Genomic DNA, 18,629 nt, shown 5'->3' with positions numbered 1-18,629 from the left:
GACAGTAACCTTTCATGCTTGAACTCCCACCTCCTTCCAAACACACACGCTGCACACACTGAAAAGAAATCCTGGATAGTCAAGTGTAATTGCCGAGCCTGATTGGAGGGAATGTAAAGGGAATCCCCTTTTACACATACATACCATTTCTAGAGGTCAAAGGTGACGGGGAGCCAGGAAGAGGGAGTCAACACAACTATTTCTATTTCCTGCTGTGTGTGTGTGCACGCGCGCGTGTGTGTGTTATATCGTCATATGTGGCCATATGAACACACAGGGAAACAAACCCCCGTAGATATGTGTACGTGTTTAATGAAGAAAAACAAAATCGACTTATTCACATCTGCCTGTTTGTAAATGACCCGTTTGGACTTAATTTTTTGAAAGTCAGGTGTACTTGTACGTGTCTGGCAATGATTATTTTGGTAAGAAGGGGTTGAGAAGGAGGTGCACAGTGGGAGGTCAGAGAAAATTGGAACAGCTGTTGATTAACACAAGTGCTCTCTCTCTCTCTTTCTATCTCTCTCTCTCTCTCTCTCTCTCTCTCTTGTTTTTTTTAAACTCTCTCTCAGTAGAGGAGGAAGAAGAGGATGAAGAGCTGATGGAAACGAAGCCAGGGCCTGAGTTAGAGTTGCAGGATGAAGATGACAAGGAAAATAAAGGTAAACAAAATGGCTGCCTGCATAGACAGCAGTAGTTGGTTTCAATTACATTTCCAAGAGTTAATTATTATGCTTTTTGGGGGGTCGGGGGGGGGGGGGGGCGCGAGCATAACACAGCCAAAACTTAATTGGGTAAACATGCACGATCTAATAAGAACATCTGCAGTACAAAGACAAAGACACTAAAATATCCAAAGTCGAACCACAATCTGTTAATTGACGATTCCCAAACTACCAAAAAAAAAAAAGAAAAAAGACATTCTATTGCACTGTGGTGTAAATTCATTGGTTCTACGCTTAAATGTATTTATGAACTTCACTGGAAATTTTTTTTTTGTCAGTTTGGCAGGCTGGCATTTCTTTGAAATCAAAAGCGATTTTCATTCCTTCATGTTCGAGCAGGTTAGCACATAACATTGCGCGGCTCAGTGACATAAAGTTGGTCAAGCTCTCACCACACACACTCCCTGACCTTGTGGGGCACGTATCAGTGGGTGGATGGGATGGAAGACGGAAGGTTACGCATGGGGTTAAGACTCGTTCGCCATATCAGTGCTCCGGCATGTTGAGGTCAGCAATGATTAAAAAGCTTCCACATGACCCCTGGAACATACTTCAAAGCGAAGAGTGTGCGCGTATGTTACTGGAGGGCCCACGGGGGGCCGGGAACAGACGACGGATGCACCCAAAGACAAACACAAAGGACTTGATGGGAGACGCCCACATGCATCATCATCAACGTGCCGTGCGGGACTCGAACACACGCACGTGCCGTCATAAACACACGCTCATCCATCTCCTGTCGTTCGACGGTCTTGGTCTTTGATGTGTTCCGCTCAATTCAGTCTTTTCTGACGAGTCGCGATGGAAGGGGGATCAAAGTCAAGAGGCGGGGGGTTGAGCTCCGCGCAATTGCGTGTCCGCGCAGGCCACGGCGCCAAATGGCGTGCGTGCGCTTCGGGGACAGGGACTTCAATAAGCGGACTCCATGCTGCGCAGCCATTTCGTTCAAAGGCAAGCGGAATTGTTTGCGTCTCGTTCGGGACGTTCGTCAATGTAGTATTTTATGAAAGGTTCATTAAGGGGCTGTTTGTAGTTTATTAGCATGTTGCTCTGGTTCTGATCGGGAGTGAGCGACTTAACGATGTCGATGTTGAAAGTCCTGCGTGTCGTTTTCTGCGCTTCATATTTTCTAATGCAGCGTTGCCCAACCATAATCGAGCCAAGGCGGATAGTTTACATTTTTAAAAAAAATTATGAGATGGGTCGTGCATTACCAAGGAAACTTGCAAATGCGAAGATTGTTCAAGGCTCGACATTCAACATTTTTTTTTCAATGCTGCCATATAGCGTTGCGGCTAATTTCCAAATGATGTTAAAAAATGAGTTCATTCATTGTTGAATATAATGAAAGTGAAATTGTTCCTACCAGCAGGCTCTTTCCCTGTACTGCGGGAGCTGACGGAGGAGGAGAGGCAGCAAATACTCCACTCGTCTGAGTTTCAGAATTTCTTCGACTGCAGCATCCGGGTGATGGAGAGAGCCCTGGCGGAAAGCGGCGACATCTTCTTCGACTATGGTGGTCGAGCCCTGGAGGATAAGGAGGGGTGAGCATTAATGAGTTTTAATTTGCGCATGCGGGCTTTGCTCTCATTGACTCTCATGCTGTGCGCTCCCAGCGACCTGGCTGGAGGTTCCAGTTTGTCCTTCACTCGACTTTTCTATGACGATCATTGGTCAAAGCATCGCGTTGTCACCTGTCTTGACTGGTCCCCTCAGGTGAGCCCTTCAGCTTAATGTCTGATTATTATTTTCAACTAAAACGAGGTTGTTGTTGTTGTTGTTTTTTTTAAATTTCAGTATCCCGAGTTGCTTGTTGCCTCCTACAACAACAACGAAGACGCCCCCCACGAACCAGACGGTGTTGCCCTGGTGTGGAACATCAAATTCAAAAAGGCCACGCCGGAATACATATTTCACTGTCAGGTAACTCTCAGATCTGTCGTAACTCATAATAGTAGAAAGATGGCATTTGTGGGGCAGTGGTTAGCGCGTTGACCACACAGTGCAGAGGTACCGGGTTCAATTCCAGCTCCGGCCTTCCTGTGTGCAGCTTGAATGTTCTCCCCGGGCTTGGGTGGGTTTTCTCCGGGTACTCCGGTTTCCTCCCACATTCCAAAAAACACGCACAGCAGGCTGATTGAACACTCTAAATTGTCCCGCGGCCCTTGTGAGGAAAATGGATGGATGGATGGATGTAATTTGTTCTTGCCAACCAAAGATGTGATGAAAGTAGGAAAAAAAAACCCAACACAATGACAGGTATGGTTAATGATACTGCTAGATCATTATTCTAAACATAATGATGATTATCACATGTGGTAAACAAGTTACACATTTAGGAATGGATCATTTGTTTGTGTGTGCAACAATAATTTTATGGGAATCATATGTATCGTATAAAGCTCAGCTTGGAAGATGTGTTTTCTTGGAACTATTATAATTGGAACAATAACCAGAGCTGCAGGCTATGAAGACTAATAATAATTCAACAAACGTGAAAAAAAAAATCTATAAAATTCAGCGCCCTTAACAGCCAAGTACAGACCAACACCAGTGGAGACCAGTTTTAATGAGGAAACTTTCCTCTTTGGTGGTTAAGAAAGCCATTGACAGGTGTGATGCTAATAGCAAGTGACAGCGAGAAAACGGTAGACGTTAGAGGTTGACGAGTGGGTGGGAGGGCTTCGCATCTCCCTGGAGACAAGCGAAACCTTCCAGAAACTTCTCGGTAGTAAAATGATGTGGCCTACCACTTCCTAATCCGACGCCGCCACATATGTGTGAGTGTTGGCCCACCCACACTGACGCTGGGTCGACGTGAGCGCCGCCGTTTTTCCCCAATAATGACGCGGCGTCAATATGGGAATAATCTGCAAAAGCATCATCGTCACAGCCACTGATGTCGTTGCTTCAAAATTGTTAGAAAACGCACGCATGTTTTCCCCATTTTATGTCTTCATTTTCCCCTCCTGCGGACTGCTTGGCCACATGCAAGTTTTTCACAATCAAGTTACCCAGTCTACTCCCATCCCTCATGAAACATTTCATTGTTTCACTGCTCGGTAATTTATATTGCTGTTATAATCTGCGGTTTTATGGTTGGACTACGGGCCTGCATCTTGTTACATTCGGATTTATATACAAAGATGTTTTGTATTTTGGAAGGTATCAACAGCGCATTTTCCGAGTCCCTTTAGTTTTGACAAACATTTTGAAACCTTGTGCCCAGGCATCTGTTCCGTGCAACAAATTATGGACAAGTAAATCAAATGAAAATTGTGCTGCGTGATAATGCTTACCGGACCACATTTGTTTTGTGTTATAAAAGCATGTTTTATTGTTGGATGTTTAAACTAAGGGCTGAACAATTTTGAAAAGTAATGGAGTTGCATCCCCCCCCCCCCCCCCCCCAATATTGCAATCCAACATGGTTATTAACTATGAGTGGCTCCCTTTATGAGGAAAAAAAAGTCCAATAAATTATGATTGATTTTTTTTTAACAAAACGAAAGAAATTTATGGGCGGCCCGGTAGTCCAGTGGTTAGCACGTGGGCTTCACAGTGCAGAGGTACCGGGTTCGATTCCAGCTCCGGCCTCCCTGTGTGGAGTTTGCATGTTCTCCCCGGGCCTGCGTGGGTTTTCTCCGGGTGCTCCGGTTTCCTCCCACATTCCAAAAATATGCATGGCAGGCTGATTGAACACTCTAAATTGTCCCTAGGTGTGAGTGTGAGTGCGAATGGTTGTTCGTCTCTGTGTGCCCTGCGATTGGCTGGCAACCGATTCAGGGTGTCCCCCGCCTACTGCCCGGAGACAGCTGGGATAGGCTCCAGCACCCCCCGCGACCCTAGTGAGGATCAAGCGGTTAAGAAGATGATGACTGATGAAAGAAATTTTCGATACATAAACATTCAATATGTTTTCCATGAAAACACAAGGTTATTGGGAGGGAAAAAAATCCTGGAAAAGCAATGGTAAAAAAAAAAAATTAAATATCGACTGTAGCTTTATGTTGTGAACGTGGCTTGGTTGCGTTTACGACAACAAGGCTAGGCTAATTATTGTTTTTTTTGCGGGTTTGCAATGATAGGCGAGACAAACACAGCACCTCGATAAGAAAGTTTTGATTGAGCTGATTTTTGTTTGGGGGGAAAAAAAATGCACAAAATGAGTTCTTACACTTCATGTTGGTTTGCTGTTGAGCAATTATGTGCTTTCCTTGAATGGTCATTTTTATGCAAGAGCACTTTGCACTGGTGGAGGAAAAAAAAAGAAAAAGAAAAAGAAAAATCGCATATGTACATAAAAGGTTGCCCGGGCTATTGCTAAAACTGTACATGAAATGTTTTTTTAACGTGTGAGCATGTCGTGCCACTTAAGCCCCCCCCAAAACCACAGAGTGCTTCGAAGGCCCCCCTTTTCTCTAATGTTCTCCCTCTTCGTCTGTTCGCCCTCCACAAAGGAAGCAAAGAACACATCTCTCACATGCATCGCTGATCAAACCAACCGAATGTTTACTGTATGCATGCGCTACACGCATACGCGTACGCATGGCTTCATCTGGCAGGCCCTCTCTTGTTGGCCTTGGCAAGCCCGGAGAGAAGCTTTAGTAGCATTTCAGCCATTTTTCTTTACCCAGACTTGCCCGCAAAAGGATTTCTCATCTGGCGTACGGATAGGTAGATGGTTGAAATCTATAAATATGTGAATGTCGAGGGGTTGATACAAAAGGACAGTGCTGAGTCGCTGGGGTTTGCGGTTGAGGTCTGATGCAGTGGGGGCTTTATTGTTTTAGGCTTTACAGATGGTTTCAGGTTTCAGATGAGGTTTTGGTGAGGTCAGTCGTCTATATTTCCTGCACAGGCAGTGAATGGGCAACAGAGATTCCAAAATACTCCAGCCTGCTTCTGCTTCTGTTTGTTCAAAAGTCGTCGTTTGGTTTCAGTGCAATTGGGTGTACCATCCTGATGTTGGAGTGCGGATCTCGTTTAGCGTTGTATTTTTGGGAGGCTATTTAAAGACAGTCAGAGCCTTAAATGATTTTTAGAACAATTTTCAGAGACTTCTCAATCTCAAGACATCCAGAATTAGGCCCAATCTTAAAGTAGTACAATCGTAAGTAAAATGACACCCGTCTGTCAAGTGAACAAAGTCACTCCACATTAAAGGGTAAGTTTGACTTAAAACCAGTGCTGAACCAATATTCCAAAACCCACATCGCCCCCTGTAACGGCCCCCCAATTACAACTGTCACAGCCTATCAAATTCAGTCTTTTTTCTTCTTCTTTGCATTAATGCCGACACGCCTCACGTCTCCCCAAGCATCTTTTCGCACGACCATAACACTAAAGTGGAGATGAGGAGGAAGCGGAGGAGAGTAAGAAATGGAGAAGATCAGTGAAGTCATGATGGAGGACCAACTGGCATTCGGTTTCATTCCCGTTTTTCAATACAACGGTATATACTCGCAGGAAGTATTCGGTTGGATGAATGACGGGTGTCAGGTGGACACGCAGGTTAATTTAACCTTATCCCATCTCGTGGAAGAGCATTTAATTGTTTTGCCTTTCACTTTGGCCGTAGATAAAACATCTCCTTTGTGAAACTGATCAAATTGTAACCAGAGATGGCTTTTGTGTGTTACAGTATGTTGCTACACAAAGGATTCTTACGGTTCGTGAGCATACTGCAGGAGAGGAAGTGGATCATCATATTAAAACAAAACAAAATTTAAAAAAAAAAGCCACCGATCAGTGCCATTAAATCGTAGTGTGTGGCAATAGAAAGAGAATGATGTAAAATAGAGGCAAAGGAACCCTTGGAGAGAAGCCTTTTTCAGCTTGCATTCTCTCCTCCTGGTAAAATAGAGACCGTCGTTGCTATTTTCTCTTTCCTTGGAGAAAACCGCAGAGTGACAAAATCTGTGCTGTGTCATAAACTAGCAAAGTCAGGGGAGGTGGTGGTGAAGAAGGGTGGCGGGATTTCAGAAGATGTATCCATCTGGTCCCGATAAGGCAGAGTGGAAACCAGATGAGTGTGGTAAGAAGGGAGGTGTGGATCCATCTACTGTCTTCACCCCCCTACACCCCCTTCAGCCCCCAACTTCACTTCACTCCCTCCTATTCTCATCATGGCACGCTGGCTTCAACTCTGCCACTGCAATATGACTTCAGAGGCAATTTGTTACCCGAGGATAGAAAGCAACAAAAGAGAGAGCGATCCATTCTCTCGAGTTTCTTTTTCCTTCGGTCATTCGTCTGTAATCCTTCACTGGGTGCCATCTTTCAATCAGAGCCTTGCCCATGTGTGCATTATCCTGAACGGAAAATGTCCCGTGAATATAAGGAGGGTTGCCAGAAGCACTTGTGAGCCCAAGTGGCAGGTAGGCGACAATCTCTTGGGTGGGTAGGACTTAACACAAGTCACCAAGCGAGATGGTTTTGTTTAGGGTTTTTTTTCCTCTCTGACATTCTTCCAGTAAAATATTTACAATTCTTCTTCGGTTTAATATATAGGGCCATGACTTTTGCTGCAACCCTGCAACCTGTCAACTTCCCCTTACCCTTCTCACATCCAGTCTTGTGAAATGTTGATGTTGGGTGCGTGTTTGGTGAGGGGGAGGGAGGGGGGGGGGGGGGTCGCCTTGCTGCATGCGAGATGAGAATCACTCATGAGGGCCACATGGCATTTGGGGAAGAAAAAAAAAATGTCAGGCCTGATTTGCCCGCGCAATCACATGTGAGAGTTGTTAAGGTGTTATTTAGACAGATGTGCTTCTGGGGTGTCCAGATGTATGAAGAGAAACGTACGGAGGAGTTGAAGGTGAATGATTTGCTTATTTTAATACGTATAACGCGCCTTCAAATACAGGGATGCTAAATCCATGCAAATAATGATTCAAACCGCGACAATATGGTCAGAAAATGAAAGGAAGTAGAAGACGACATGAAGATCCCTTAATTATCCTTCTGATAAAAACGACGAGAACCGATACAATAGTGAGTGCGATACTGGTGCATGAGATGAATCAGTGGCCCCCTTTTAGCCTTTGAAACGGGTCACGGCCCTTCAACAAGACAATGATTGTTGCGGTGATGACTTTGTCTCTCCATGGGGAAAGGCTTGACTTTATGACGGAGTCGCTGCAGACATCAAACAGCAACCAGTCAGACAACCGCAGCTAATCTCAAATCTGGATGGTACACCAAGTGTTTATGTTAAGGAGGGAAGTTTCCATGGACGGCACAGTAAATTAGCAATTCCTGAATCGGGGTTTTATAGTTATCTTTTGCACTTGCTATGTAAAGCCGCGACAGTAGCCGTAAGATTTTATAACATTTCAATTTCAATAACAGCCCGTGGACTGGTTATACTCGGGTTGTGCCGTCAAAATAGCAGTATCCCCTCTTTATTGAACTGTACAAATAAACTTTTCAGAGCGGGCCTCCTTGCCGGCTTATAAGCAACTTTTATTTTCACCGCAGAAGTTGAGTTTATTTTGAGTCTTGACATCTGAAGCGACTCCCGCACCATTCCTCTGCAAGCCAGGACTCTTCAGAAGAAACCATAAAAAGAGAGAAAGAGAGTGTTTGCTTTCCTTCTGGTTTCTTTTCCAGTCTCCTTTACAAAATGTACTTGGGTTTAGAGTCGGCTGGTTTGCACATGGCTCGTGGTCAGGATACAGAGAGTGAAAGAGAGAGAGAGAGAGAGAAAGAGAGTGGGAAAGGAAGGATGGATATAGCCAACATTCTAAACTGTTTTGGGGTTTTAAACTGCAATTTCACGAGAGAAAATGTGATCAACATCATTCTGTGATGAAGACAATTCCATCGAATTGATTCCAATTCAATTGAAATCATATTTTACGTCAAAATATTACTTGCTGAGTCTTTCAGTAATAAATGTGTGTCCTGAAGAGTACAGTGTGTTTTTTTCATGGACTCCTTTATATTTATTGGCAACTGATTTGTTAAGTATATTCTGGTACTTCCAGTTTGCGTCAGCCTTCTTTTCCATGAATGTGCTGGATTACGGGATGGAGGGATGAATGCATATCCGTACGGTGCCGCGCAATTCCCCCCTGCACCACTCTACAAAGTCCTAAGAATAGAAACGACATTGGCTATGGGTCAGGGAGTGCTGGCTCGAAGCCTGAAGGGGAAAAGCAGTGAAGAGGAGAGTGTCTGCGTGCCTCTGAGGGAGTGGGGGTTAAAGGGTGCGCTTGTCACGACGGAGGCTACAGTGAGCGCTCTAGTGGCTGTTGGGGTTTTGATGCCGTAATGTGACACGGCTGAGGCGAAAGAGGACTACAATTCCCCCCTTTGTCCGGTCTCCGCCCAGGCATCACCCCTTCTCTTCTCTGCCCGACGTACCCTCGCCCTGGCCAAACTCATCATCTCCCTCTCCTGTTACACTTCTCTGGTTCAAATCTGTCCTCAACGAGCTGACCAACCACTGGCGGGCTCTCCTTTGTGACACGAATGAATCACTGAATTGAATATGACATCAACTAATCATTCATTCATTCATTCATCTTCCGAGCCGCTTGATCCTCACGAGGGTCGCGGGCGGTGCTGGAGCCTATCCCAGCTGTCATCGGGCAGTAGGCGGGGGACACCCTGAATCGGTTGCCAGCCAATCGCAGGGCACACAGAGACGAACAACCAACCACGCTCACACTCACACCTAGGGACAATTTAGAGCGTCCAATCAGCCTGCCATGCATGTTTTTGGAATGTGGGAGGAAACCGGAACACCCGGAAAAAACCCACGCAGGCCCGGGGAGAACATGCAAACTCCACACAGGGAGGCCGGAGCCGGAATCGAACCTCTGCACTGTGAAGCCGACGTGCTAACCACTGGACTACCATTCAACCATTGTCAAAATAAAAACAAAGGGAGATCAAATAAAACCTTTGCACAGCACACTCGCATGCCGTTATCTCACTTTGGCACAACACTCCTACTCTCCTCTCTCTCCACAGTCTCCAGTGGTGTCTGTGGGTTTCGCCAAGTTTCACCCCAACCTCGTGGTAGGGGGTACCTACTCGGGGCAGATTGTCCTGTGGGACAACCGCAGTCACAGACGGACCCCAGTCCAGAGGACTCCCCTGTCGGCTGCTGCACACACTGTGAGAGCCTTATTAATATTTTGTTTTAATAGTTGTCGAATTTCGCATCACAGTGGAGAGTGTTTAGCAAGTTGAGAATGGATGGATGGATGGGAGATTCGAACCCCAAACCTCCGAACTGTAAAGAAGCACAACGGTACAGTGCGTTAGGCATTACTGTATTATATGTGAGGAAAATATTTTTTTAGCTGCTACATTGACCCCCCAAAAAAACCTTTCACAATACTAACAAAAGGTCAGGCGTCAAATTTGTGACTTAACACACTTAACAGACAGTCCACACACTCCGTTATATCCTCTGAGCTCGACCAATGGCTCAGCCATATGCTGTACTGTATATGCACTGGCTTCATCATAACGACAAGAGTCATGTATAACTACAGCTATACACGCACACACACACACACACACGAGCGGACTGCCGACCACACTGCTGGCTTAAAGTGGCTGCGAAATAATGAGGCCTTCGCTCTTGGTCATGTTCTCTCCATTCAGTGAGAGCGAGCAGCTTAGCATGGTGCTGATTGCTGAAAGGATTCTTTGTGTGGCCCTGCAGACAAATCAATTACTAGCCAGTAATGACATTATGGTTTCACACACTCCTGTGGATTTGCACAGCAGCGCGGGTAAGCCAGATGTCGAGTCCAGTCAAAGGAAACTGTGCACCAAACAAGTGAGCACACTACACCGAACAAGTACTGAATGACGGCGTGTGACTATCAGGGTCACGATTTCGGGTCAGTATAGTATATACTGTAGTTTTTATTTTATTTTATCAAGGGATGTTGAGTCTGAACACAAAGACTATGATGCCAAATGACATCAATAGTATAATTGACGTAAAAAGCAACAAGTAGCTTCTTTATGAGAAGGTATGACAGAGTGACAGCTAAGGACAGTCATTTTGTATCTGGCCCTTGTGTGCAGCACCCCGTGTACTGTGTCAACGTGGTCGGCACGCAAAATGCCAACAACCTGATCACCGTGTCTACAGACGGAAGGATGTGCTCTTGGAGTCTGGACATGCTGTCTCAGCCTCAGGTTTCACCACACGGCATCGCATGTTATCAAATATCTTCACTGATAAGATGGAATGTCGCATATGTGCACGGTATATGTAGTAGGAGTTGTCGGAGTTTTGCTTTTTTTTCTTTTCTTCTCGGCCTTAATGTGTACAATGTGTGCATGTGTGCGTACATGCGTGTCTCGATGCGTTTGTGTAGGAAAGCATGGAACTGGTCTACAATAAATCCAAACCGGTGGCTGTGACCGGCATGGCCTTCCCTACAGGAGATGTGAACAACTATGTCGTCGGTAGCGAGGAGGGCACGGTGTACACTGCGTCCCGACACGGCAGGTTGGTGGACGGAGTCACTCAAATAGACACACACACTCAACAAATTTGCAAACAGGAGAAGTGCCCAGTAACACCGATTAGGACAAATTTGGAGAAACTGTCCTTTTGACATGAAAAAGTATTCCATTTAAATGGTCAGCTTATGAAAAAAATAGGCACAAGAACCAAGGTTTTGTTCTCTCTCCTCCTTTTAGCAAGGCGGGAATCTGTGAGATGTTCGAGGGTCACCAGGGGCCCGTGACAGGGATCAGCTGTCACAACGCCGTGGGCACTGTGGATTTTTCCCATCTTTTCATCACTTGCTCCTTTGACTGGACAGTCAAACTTTGGAGCACTAAGGTGAGTGTTTTGCCCATTCGAGACGCGGGATCTGCGGTGCGCCGCCAACGTGTCAAATTCGATTGAGGCACAACCTTTGTGAAGCTTTGGCCACAACTTCAATCTTGAAGCGAAACTTTCAGCTATGCTTGTCAATGGGTTTACCGGTACTTCATGAGAAGCAAGACAAAATGGAGCGCGTGAAATGGGAGAGGGTCTCAGGTTTTGAGAATTCGCTTTTCCTTTGAGGGGCACCACAGGAATGCATTCTTTGCCTCTTATGCCTATCCATATTTGTATGTGGGCATGCGGGACATTAATCTAAGTGTGTGTGTGTATGTTTGTGTGCAAACAGATGCTTTGATATACCTCAAGCAGGCTGCCACCGCTTACCTAAAAACCCCTCGGGGTTTACCTTCCGCCCACCAATCATAGCCTTCACAAAGTGGAGCATGACTCGCAACCGCACATTCAGGTCGACGTCTATATCGTTCTCAAGTTCAAAAGGGTCTTCGAAAAGTAGTCCGCTAATGTTTTTAACATTACGGAGTTCCAATGCTGCACTTAATATAAACATTGGGAGTCTGAAATAGTCACGGCAGCGAGGGTTTTCAGCATTACGTGAACTCTTTTGGTCAACTTATTCAGTGAGTAAAGGGATTGATGACATGTTAGTGCGCCACGCTCTTCTCGGAACTTCCAATCAGATGAGGTGATCTTGACTGAGGGGGCGGATGGAAAGTACATCAAACTCTTAATAAACAGGAAAGCTGATTTGTATTTCAAAGATTCAAAAGATGTCTATTTTCGACTGCGCTTAGCCTGTTCAAGGTTGCGGGGAACTGGAGCCCATTGCAGCTGATGCAGAGCAAAAGGCAGACTAGCCCCTAGAACTGGTCCTCAGTCAGTTGCGGGGCACACACAGAGAGACAAGCAGCCATTCAAACTCACATTCACACTGAACCACACCACCAAGGCAGAGGACATGTATCAACAAAATCCAGCAAACTGCTGGCTATTCTTGCAAGCTCAGCTGAGATGGAATTTCGGGAATGCCTGTGCTTGCGAGTTCATATTTCATGTCGTTTTCTGGAAATGATGGATACAATCTCTGGGGCTCGAGAGGAAAAATGGGAGGGATGTTAGGTGACCACGGCCAACGTTGATTCATTATGTTGGTTGGTAGGATACCTTCAAGATGACTGATGTGGAGTCTTCGAAACTTTGCAGCCACGATGACAACTTGGCCAAGAAAGTCATTCGTTTGTTGAGATCCTGACAACCAAATTAAGGAATTTTGTGTTTATATCATTCACACAACTTCTTGTTGCCATTGTACATGACCACCAAATAAACATACAAAGCCAATTCGTCTTCGGTACCTCTGTAAAATTGGTATTGGCCTTGAAGCACATACTTTGGATAAAAAAATTATATAAGTCGCAGGGCTCCAAATGGTTAGGTTAGCAAAACTGACTCTACTTTTATAAACTAGCTCCTCTCTGTTTGCAGCCATGTTGTAGGTGCAGATCAGATTGCGACGAAATAAAAAAAAAAAATAATTAATTTGATTAGGAAAACCCGCGGCAGCCCGGTATTCCGAGTGGTTGCGCGTCAACTTAACAGTGCAGAGGTTCAATTCCAGCTCCGGCCTCCCTGTGTGGAGTATGCATGTTCTCCCCGGGACTGCGTGGGTTTTCTCCGGGTGCTCCGGTTTCCTCCCACGTTCCAAAAACGTGCACGGCAGGCTAATTGAACACTCTAGCTTGTCCCTGGGTGTAAGTGTGAGCACGAATGGTTGTTTGTTTCTGTCTGCCCTGTGATTGGCTGGCAACCGGTTCGGGGTGTTCCCCGCCTACTATCCGAGGACAGCTGGGATAGGCTCCAGCAGCCCTTGTGAGGATAAAGCGGTTCAGAAAATGACTGACTGAATGAATGAAAACCCGTATTTGTTTTCCTGCAGAGTGTACAACAATTGTCCTTGCACTCTGAAAAAAATTCAAATATTTTGCTTTTATTTAGAGCGCCATTTGTTTGGATCCGTTTCTTGGGATCCATATTTTTTTTTCCCTTCGCATTAGCCATCTCATTCCATCTCTGTTGCAGAAGGCTGTTGTGCTGAGGTTACAGTACACCTTGTGGAGGGGCCCTTCCTTTCATCTCTCCCAGCGGTTTTATGGCGGTGTGTGAATGTACGAGGCTTTTTAATTAGGCTGCGCACCCAGACAGGCCCCAAGGCTGAGGCAGCGCCACTCTGTCTGAAGCTCGCTCACTCCCTCTCTCCATTCTCTCTCGCGCTCCTTTTTTTTTTTCGTCTCGTCTCGTCTCGACCCAGTCAAATGCTCTAACCCTGAACGCTCACTTTTTTTTTCTCTCTACAGCTGTTTTGCACCATCATAAACATCTTCTGATCTCTTCCAGCAAAACAAGCCTCTGTACTCTTTTGAGGACAACGCCGACTATGTCTATGATGTCATGTGGTCGCCCGTGCACCCTGCAATCTTCGCCTCCGTGGATGGCATGGGTCGTCTCGACCTGTGGAACCTCAACAACGACACGGAGGTGTGTGTGTGTTTTCCATGATGGATGGCTGACTGAAGGTCATCGCGGGTGTGTTTTCGCTCTGTTGACGTGTGTCCCGAGGGCCCGTTGCTACGCCTCGACCTGAACCACACAAACAAACACCCGAGCGCGCCCCGCCCTCGTCACCCCGTGGGCGTTTCCCACAGCCCTTGCTTTAAATCACACCGGGTGACATCCACTCGTCCAGGCTGCCTCCCAACATTCCTGCAGACCTCTGTACAATATTCATGCAACTGCAGAACCCTGCCACCCTCTTCCATCCATCTTCCATCCTCAAACTATGGCCAAAATACAATCAAGGAGTTAAGTGGATAACTGAAGTAGCAGCAGGTGCTTTGTCACCATGTTCGGTCCTGTGTGAGTTATGATTGATTAGCAAAAGGGGAAGAGCTCAAACTGGTATGGATATAACTCACTGTTCTCTCGTCCAGACACGCCATGACAGCTGATCTTTTCTCCAATAATTCATGAAATCTAATACAAAGCAACAATTAAATGGATAAAAGATCAATTCTCCCAATGCGCACTGTTGCCGTGTACGCTGTAATCTAATTGAACGCACAACGTTGAACTTGGGAGTTTGCATGCCAAATTATTATTTGATCCGTGGTTAGTGCTTATGCCATGCTAATACTTTAATCTTATTTCCCTATTTCATCTATAAAGCAGAGATGAGGATGTGGTACGGCACTTTGGTGAACACGAGCAGAATTGCAGTCATTTCATCTTCAAAAGGAAAAACATCCTTTGTCGTTGCGGTGTGGATTACGCCGCTAAAAAAGCAGGAGATGAGAGTCTTCCTGTCTCTTGGTTACCATAGAAACAACATCAACACTATCCTCAACAACTTTCGCTTTTCCGTGTCATACGGACTCATTTACATTCACTGGGCCAAAATGAAAAAAAAAAGGTGTCTCACGTGTCCCGTTATCGACATAAACTGTAATCACGATGGCACAAGGCACGCAGATGACGGCGTTCCCATGGTTCCCTCAACAGGGGCCTTTCTTTGACAGAGGAAGAGTTCATTATAGACGGCCTAATTGGCCTAACAATGCGCTTTCTGAGAAACATTGGCTCGCGCGCACACACAAGCGGATGTACAGAAGGTATTAAAAAAAAAACACACACACCCACGTGCACACGCACGCACACACATTCTAACAGCAACAGCCTACCATTGTTAGCATCACATTAAAACACACACACAGTCATAACAACATTAACGGAGAAGTGCGGAGCGCCTGGTTCTCATTTCCAGGAGATATTCACACACTCTCGGACGCACACGCATTTATATTCAGTCAATTGGAAATGCTCTGTTCTGACCCGCTTGGGCGGAGCTGCGGATTCAAGCGGGCTAATGGCAGCCAGTCTGTGGTTAGCGCCGCTTCTAAATACTCGGCAGCGGCGGCGGCCCTGTGTGTTTGAGGTGACACGATGCCAAAGGCCTCTGTCTCCACTGGTGACATTGTCAGACTCGCCTGCCATATGTCAGGAACACATGAAATGGAAAGCCTTCAGATGTTTCCATGGCATTTTCAAGATGCAATTCGAGGGCTCGTTTCCAAAAAGGAACGCGCAAGCGTCATCGTCAGCAACATCACACGTGGCCTAATATCATTTCATGTCGTCTCGTGTGTGTGTGCTGATGGATGCAAAATGTTTGTTGGCTAGGTACCAACGGCCAGCGTGACGATAGAAGGTGCGTCGGCTCTCAACAGAGTGCGCTGGTCATCCGGAGGGAAGGAAGTGGCTGTGGGTGACTCGGAGGGACGAGTGTGGGTCTACGATACTGGAGAGGTATTCAACGTGATATAATAGATGGACACACTTCCTTATAAATCTTTTGGGTTCTCTAGCAAAGTTATTTTAGTTGACAAAAACTAAAAAAAGTAACAAATATTTTGTCAACAAAATACAATGTTCTCCAGTGCCTGTCATTGATTTGTGGATGGTTATTTTTTTTTTTAAATCTTTTTGTTGAGTTTTCACGACACAATACTTAACATATTTGGCAATTCCCACCCCCTCACCCCCCCCCCCCCCCAAAAACATTTTGCATTATCACAACATTCATTCATTCATTCATCTTCCAAGCCGCTTGATCCTCACTAGGGTCGTGGGGGGTGCTGGAGCCTATCCCAGCTGTCTCCGGGCAGTAGGCGGGGGACACCCTGAATCGGTTGCCAGCCAATCACAGGGCACACAGAGACGAACGAACAACCATTCGCACTCACACTCACACCTAGGGACAATTTAGAGCGTCCAATCAGCCTGCCATGCATGGTTTTTGGAATGTGGGAGGAAACCGGAGCACCCGGAGAAAACCCACGCAGGCCCGGGGAGAACATGCAAACCCCACACAGGGAGGCCGGAGCTGGAATCGAACCCGGTACCTCTGCACTGTGAAGCCGACGTGCTAACCACCGGACTACCGGGCCGCATTATCACAACAATCTTAAAAAAAAAAAAATAGCTGCAACTCTCTGGCCTTGTCTTGTATCTCTCATTGGATTTTGAAAAACCCAAAGTGGTCAATCAGACTGATGAAGCGTCAATCATTTTCATGAGCTTGCAAATATGTATTAACGAGCTCAGCCTCTGACCTCACAATTTTTTTTTCCGACAATAATCCCAACAAATAAAAACTCTAGTCTTCCCAGAAGAGGTGGAGCTGTTCTCTCCCTGCAGCCAGGTTCTACGTCCCACTTCTTTCTTCTCTATAACGTCTCGTGTTAAAAAATGTAAGTTGCTCTGCGTTAAACGACACATCACGATGCCAACATATGGTGAGACACAAAGTGGTAAATTGTATACAAGTGACTTGCTGACGCTTTTGCTTGAGGGTTTGCTGTCCACACTGGACTTTTGCGATGTTTCATGCAAGTTTGGTCTGCTGGTGAAAGACACGCACAATGAACTAAAAATATAAAGTACTTTATGCTACAGTAAAAACCTCCACAAATACCGCAATGGATCATTTTGGGTCCGCTAGCCCTGCGCGTTTACCCAAATGTCAGAACTGTTATGGATGAGTGTGTTTGATCCCCCTTCTCCTTCCTTTTCTTCATGTCCTTGTAAAATAGCCTCCACGTGACTTAGCCATTGCCACAAAGCGAGCAAGAACCCCGCCTGAAATCCCCGCTATGTTCGCAGGCGGGCATTTTCAGCTTAAGGCAGTGTTGGCACATTAGCTCGACTACCGGTAATTTTACCACGGCTAATTTTAGCATGAATTTGTTATGGCGGTATGACGGGGAAATAAATATTGGCATTCTGTTGTTTTGCCCCGTGCCATTTGTAAATGAATGGGTTGGTCAGGTGGGTTAAGGTTGACCAATGGCGTCACAGTGACGACTGTTTAGCACGTGCAGAGGTCTGGGGTTCGATTCCGGCTGAAGACCTATATGAACCCATTTAATTCCACCAACAATGATTTAATTTACAGGGCTCTAATTTTTTTTATGACTGATTACTTAAAATGGCTACCAATGACACCTGATTTAGAATTTTAAATGTCTGGGAAAAATTTGGGATTAATTGGGTTAACTTCTGCCTTTAAAAAAAATAAAATAATGCTCGGCGATGTTGAAACTGACATGAATTCCATTCTACGACATCCCCCACAAGCTGTCGGTGGCCCACAGTGACGACTGGACACGCTTCGCCCGTACGCTGATGGAGATCCGTGCCAACCATGAGGACGGCGAGGAGGAAGGACCTATGGAGCTGGCTTCATAGAGAGCCACATCAAACCAAAGCGGAGCCTTGGTGTGCTTATCTCGGTGTCAACCGTCGCATGTGCTTCTTCTTATTCCTGTTTGCGTTGGCTCCCAACCTTCCCGTGCATTGGACTGCGTTATGTTTGCTCTTGTATGTTCCGGTTCTGCTCCCCTGTACATGCAGGTGGATCGCGTCGGGTTATGCGTGGCTAAGAATTTCTGAAATGTGGTTCCCATCTTAGCTTCACGATGTTGTGTTCTACAAACGCTTTGCACTCGTGTTAAAAAAAAACTCAAGCAAGGGTCTCCAGACTCACTGTTTACAAACGTCATGTTCACTTCACGTTGGGCTACTTGCATGCGTATTCCAGAGACTACGTTTTGTGGGTGTCACATATGGGCCTTTTGGCTTGACGTTCGATCATGAACTACAAATGTTTAATATACAGCAGTTCAGAACGGTTCTTGCGTTTTGGCTTCCTCATCGGCTTTTCCAGAAATGTTGCTCACAAGAAACATTTGTACACTGAAAACTACTGAAATAAACGCACAAGTCGGCGTTTCATGCACAGGAAAACGACATCATGGGTCTACTTTAAGTGCGCATGTGCACTGCAGATTTGAAAAAATGGGCTTCTCACATTGTGTAATCTGGTCCATTACATTGTAGGTCACTTATTGGGTCATGTATTGTGCTAAAAGAATCCCAACTGAGATTGTTGTGAACAAGCGAGGGATTCCAGAGAATGGGGCGCAGGGAAGTAGTGAGACGACAATAAATACAATCCAATG

The 18,629-nt window shown here is 45.8% G+C and overlaps 1 protein-coding gene across 11 annotated transcripts in view; it reads left to right on the top strand.

The window, feature by feature from the left end:
* Positions 1-18,417, top strand: part of LOC127604852 (cytoplasmic dynein 1 intermediate chain 1) — a 34,132-nt gene extending 15,715 nt beyond the window's left edge. For 5 of the 11 annotated variants that reach the window (XM_052072193.1, XM_052072190.1, XM_052072192.1 and 2 more), the window contains 11 exons: positions 573-662; positions 2,095-2,269; positions 2,342-2,441; positions 2,523-2,648; positions 9,708-9,854; positions 10,782-10,895; positions 11,078-11,211; positions 11,406-11,550; positions 13,951-14,091; positions 15,790-15,915; positions 17,746-18,417. In XM_052072193.1, coding sequence (XP_051928153.1) covers positions 573-662; positions 2,095-2,269; positions 2,342-2,441; positions 2,523-2,648; positions 9,708-9,854; positions 10,782-10,895; positions 11,078-11,211; positions 11,406-11,550; positions 13,951-14,091; positions 15,790-15,915; positions 17,746-17,856 — 1,409 coding nt within the window. In that variant the 3' untranslated portion in view covers positions 17,857-18,417. The remainder of the gene's footprint in view (positions 1-572; positions 663-2,094; positions 2,270-2,341; positions 2,442-2,522; positions 2,649-9,707; positions 9,855-10,781; positions 10,896-11,077; positions 11,212-11,405; positions 11,551-13,950; positions 14,092-15,789; positions 15,916-17,745) is intronic. The other 6 variants (XM_052072196.1, XM_052072201.1, XM_052072195.1 and 3 more) reach the window with 3 other exon arrangements.
* The last annotated feature ends 212 nt before the right edge of the window (positions 18,418-18,629 follow it).

This window comes from Hippocampus zosterae, chromosome 7 (assembly GCF_025434085.1).
Source record: "Hippocampus zosterae strain Florida chromosome 7, ASM2543408v3, whole genome shotgun sequence".
NCBI lineage: Eukaryota > Metazoa > Chordata > Actinopteri > Syngnathiformes > Syngnathidae > Hippocampus > Hippocampus zosterae.
Note: the sequence above shows the minus strand (reverse complement) of the source record. Positions and strands in the feature narration are given on the sequence as shown.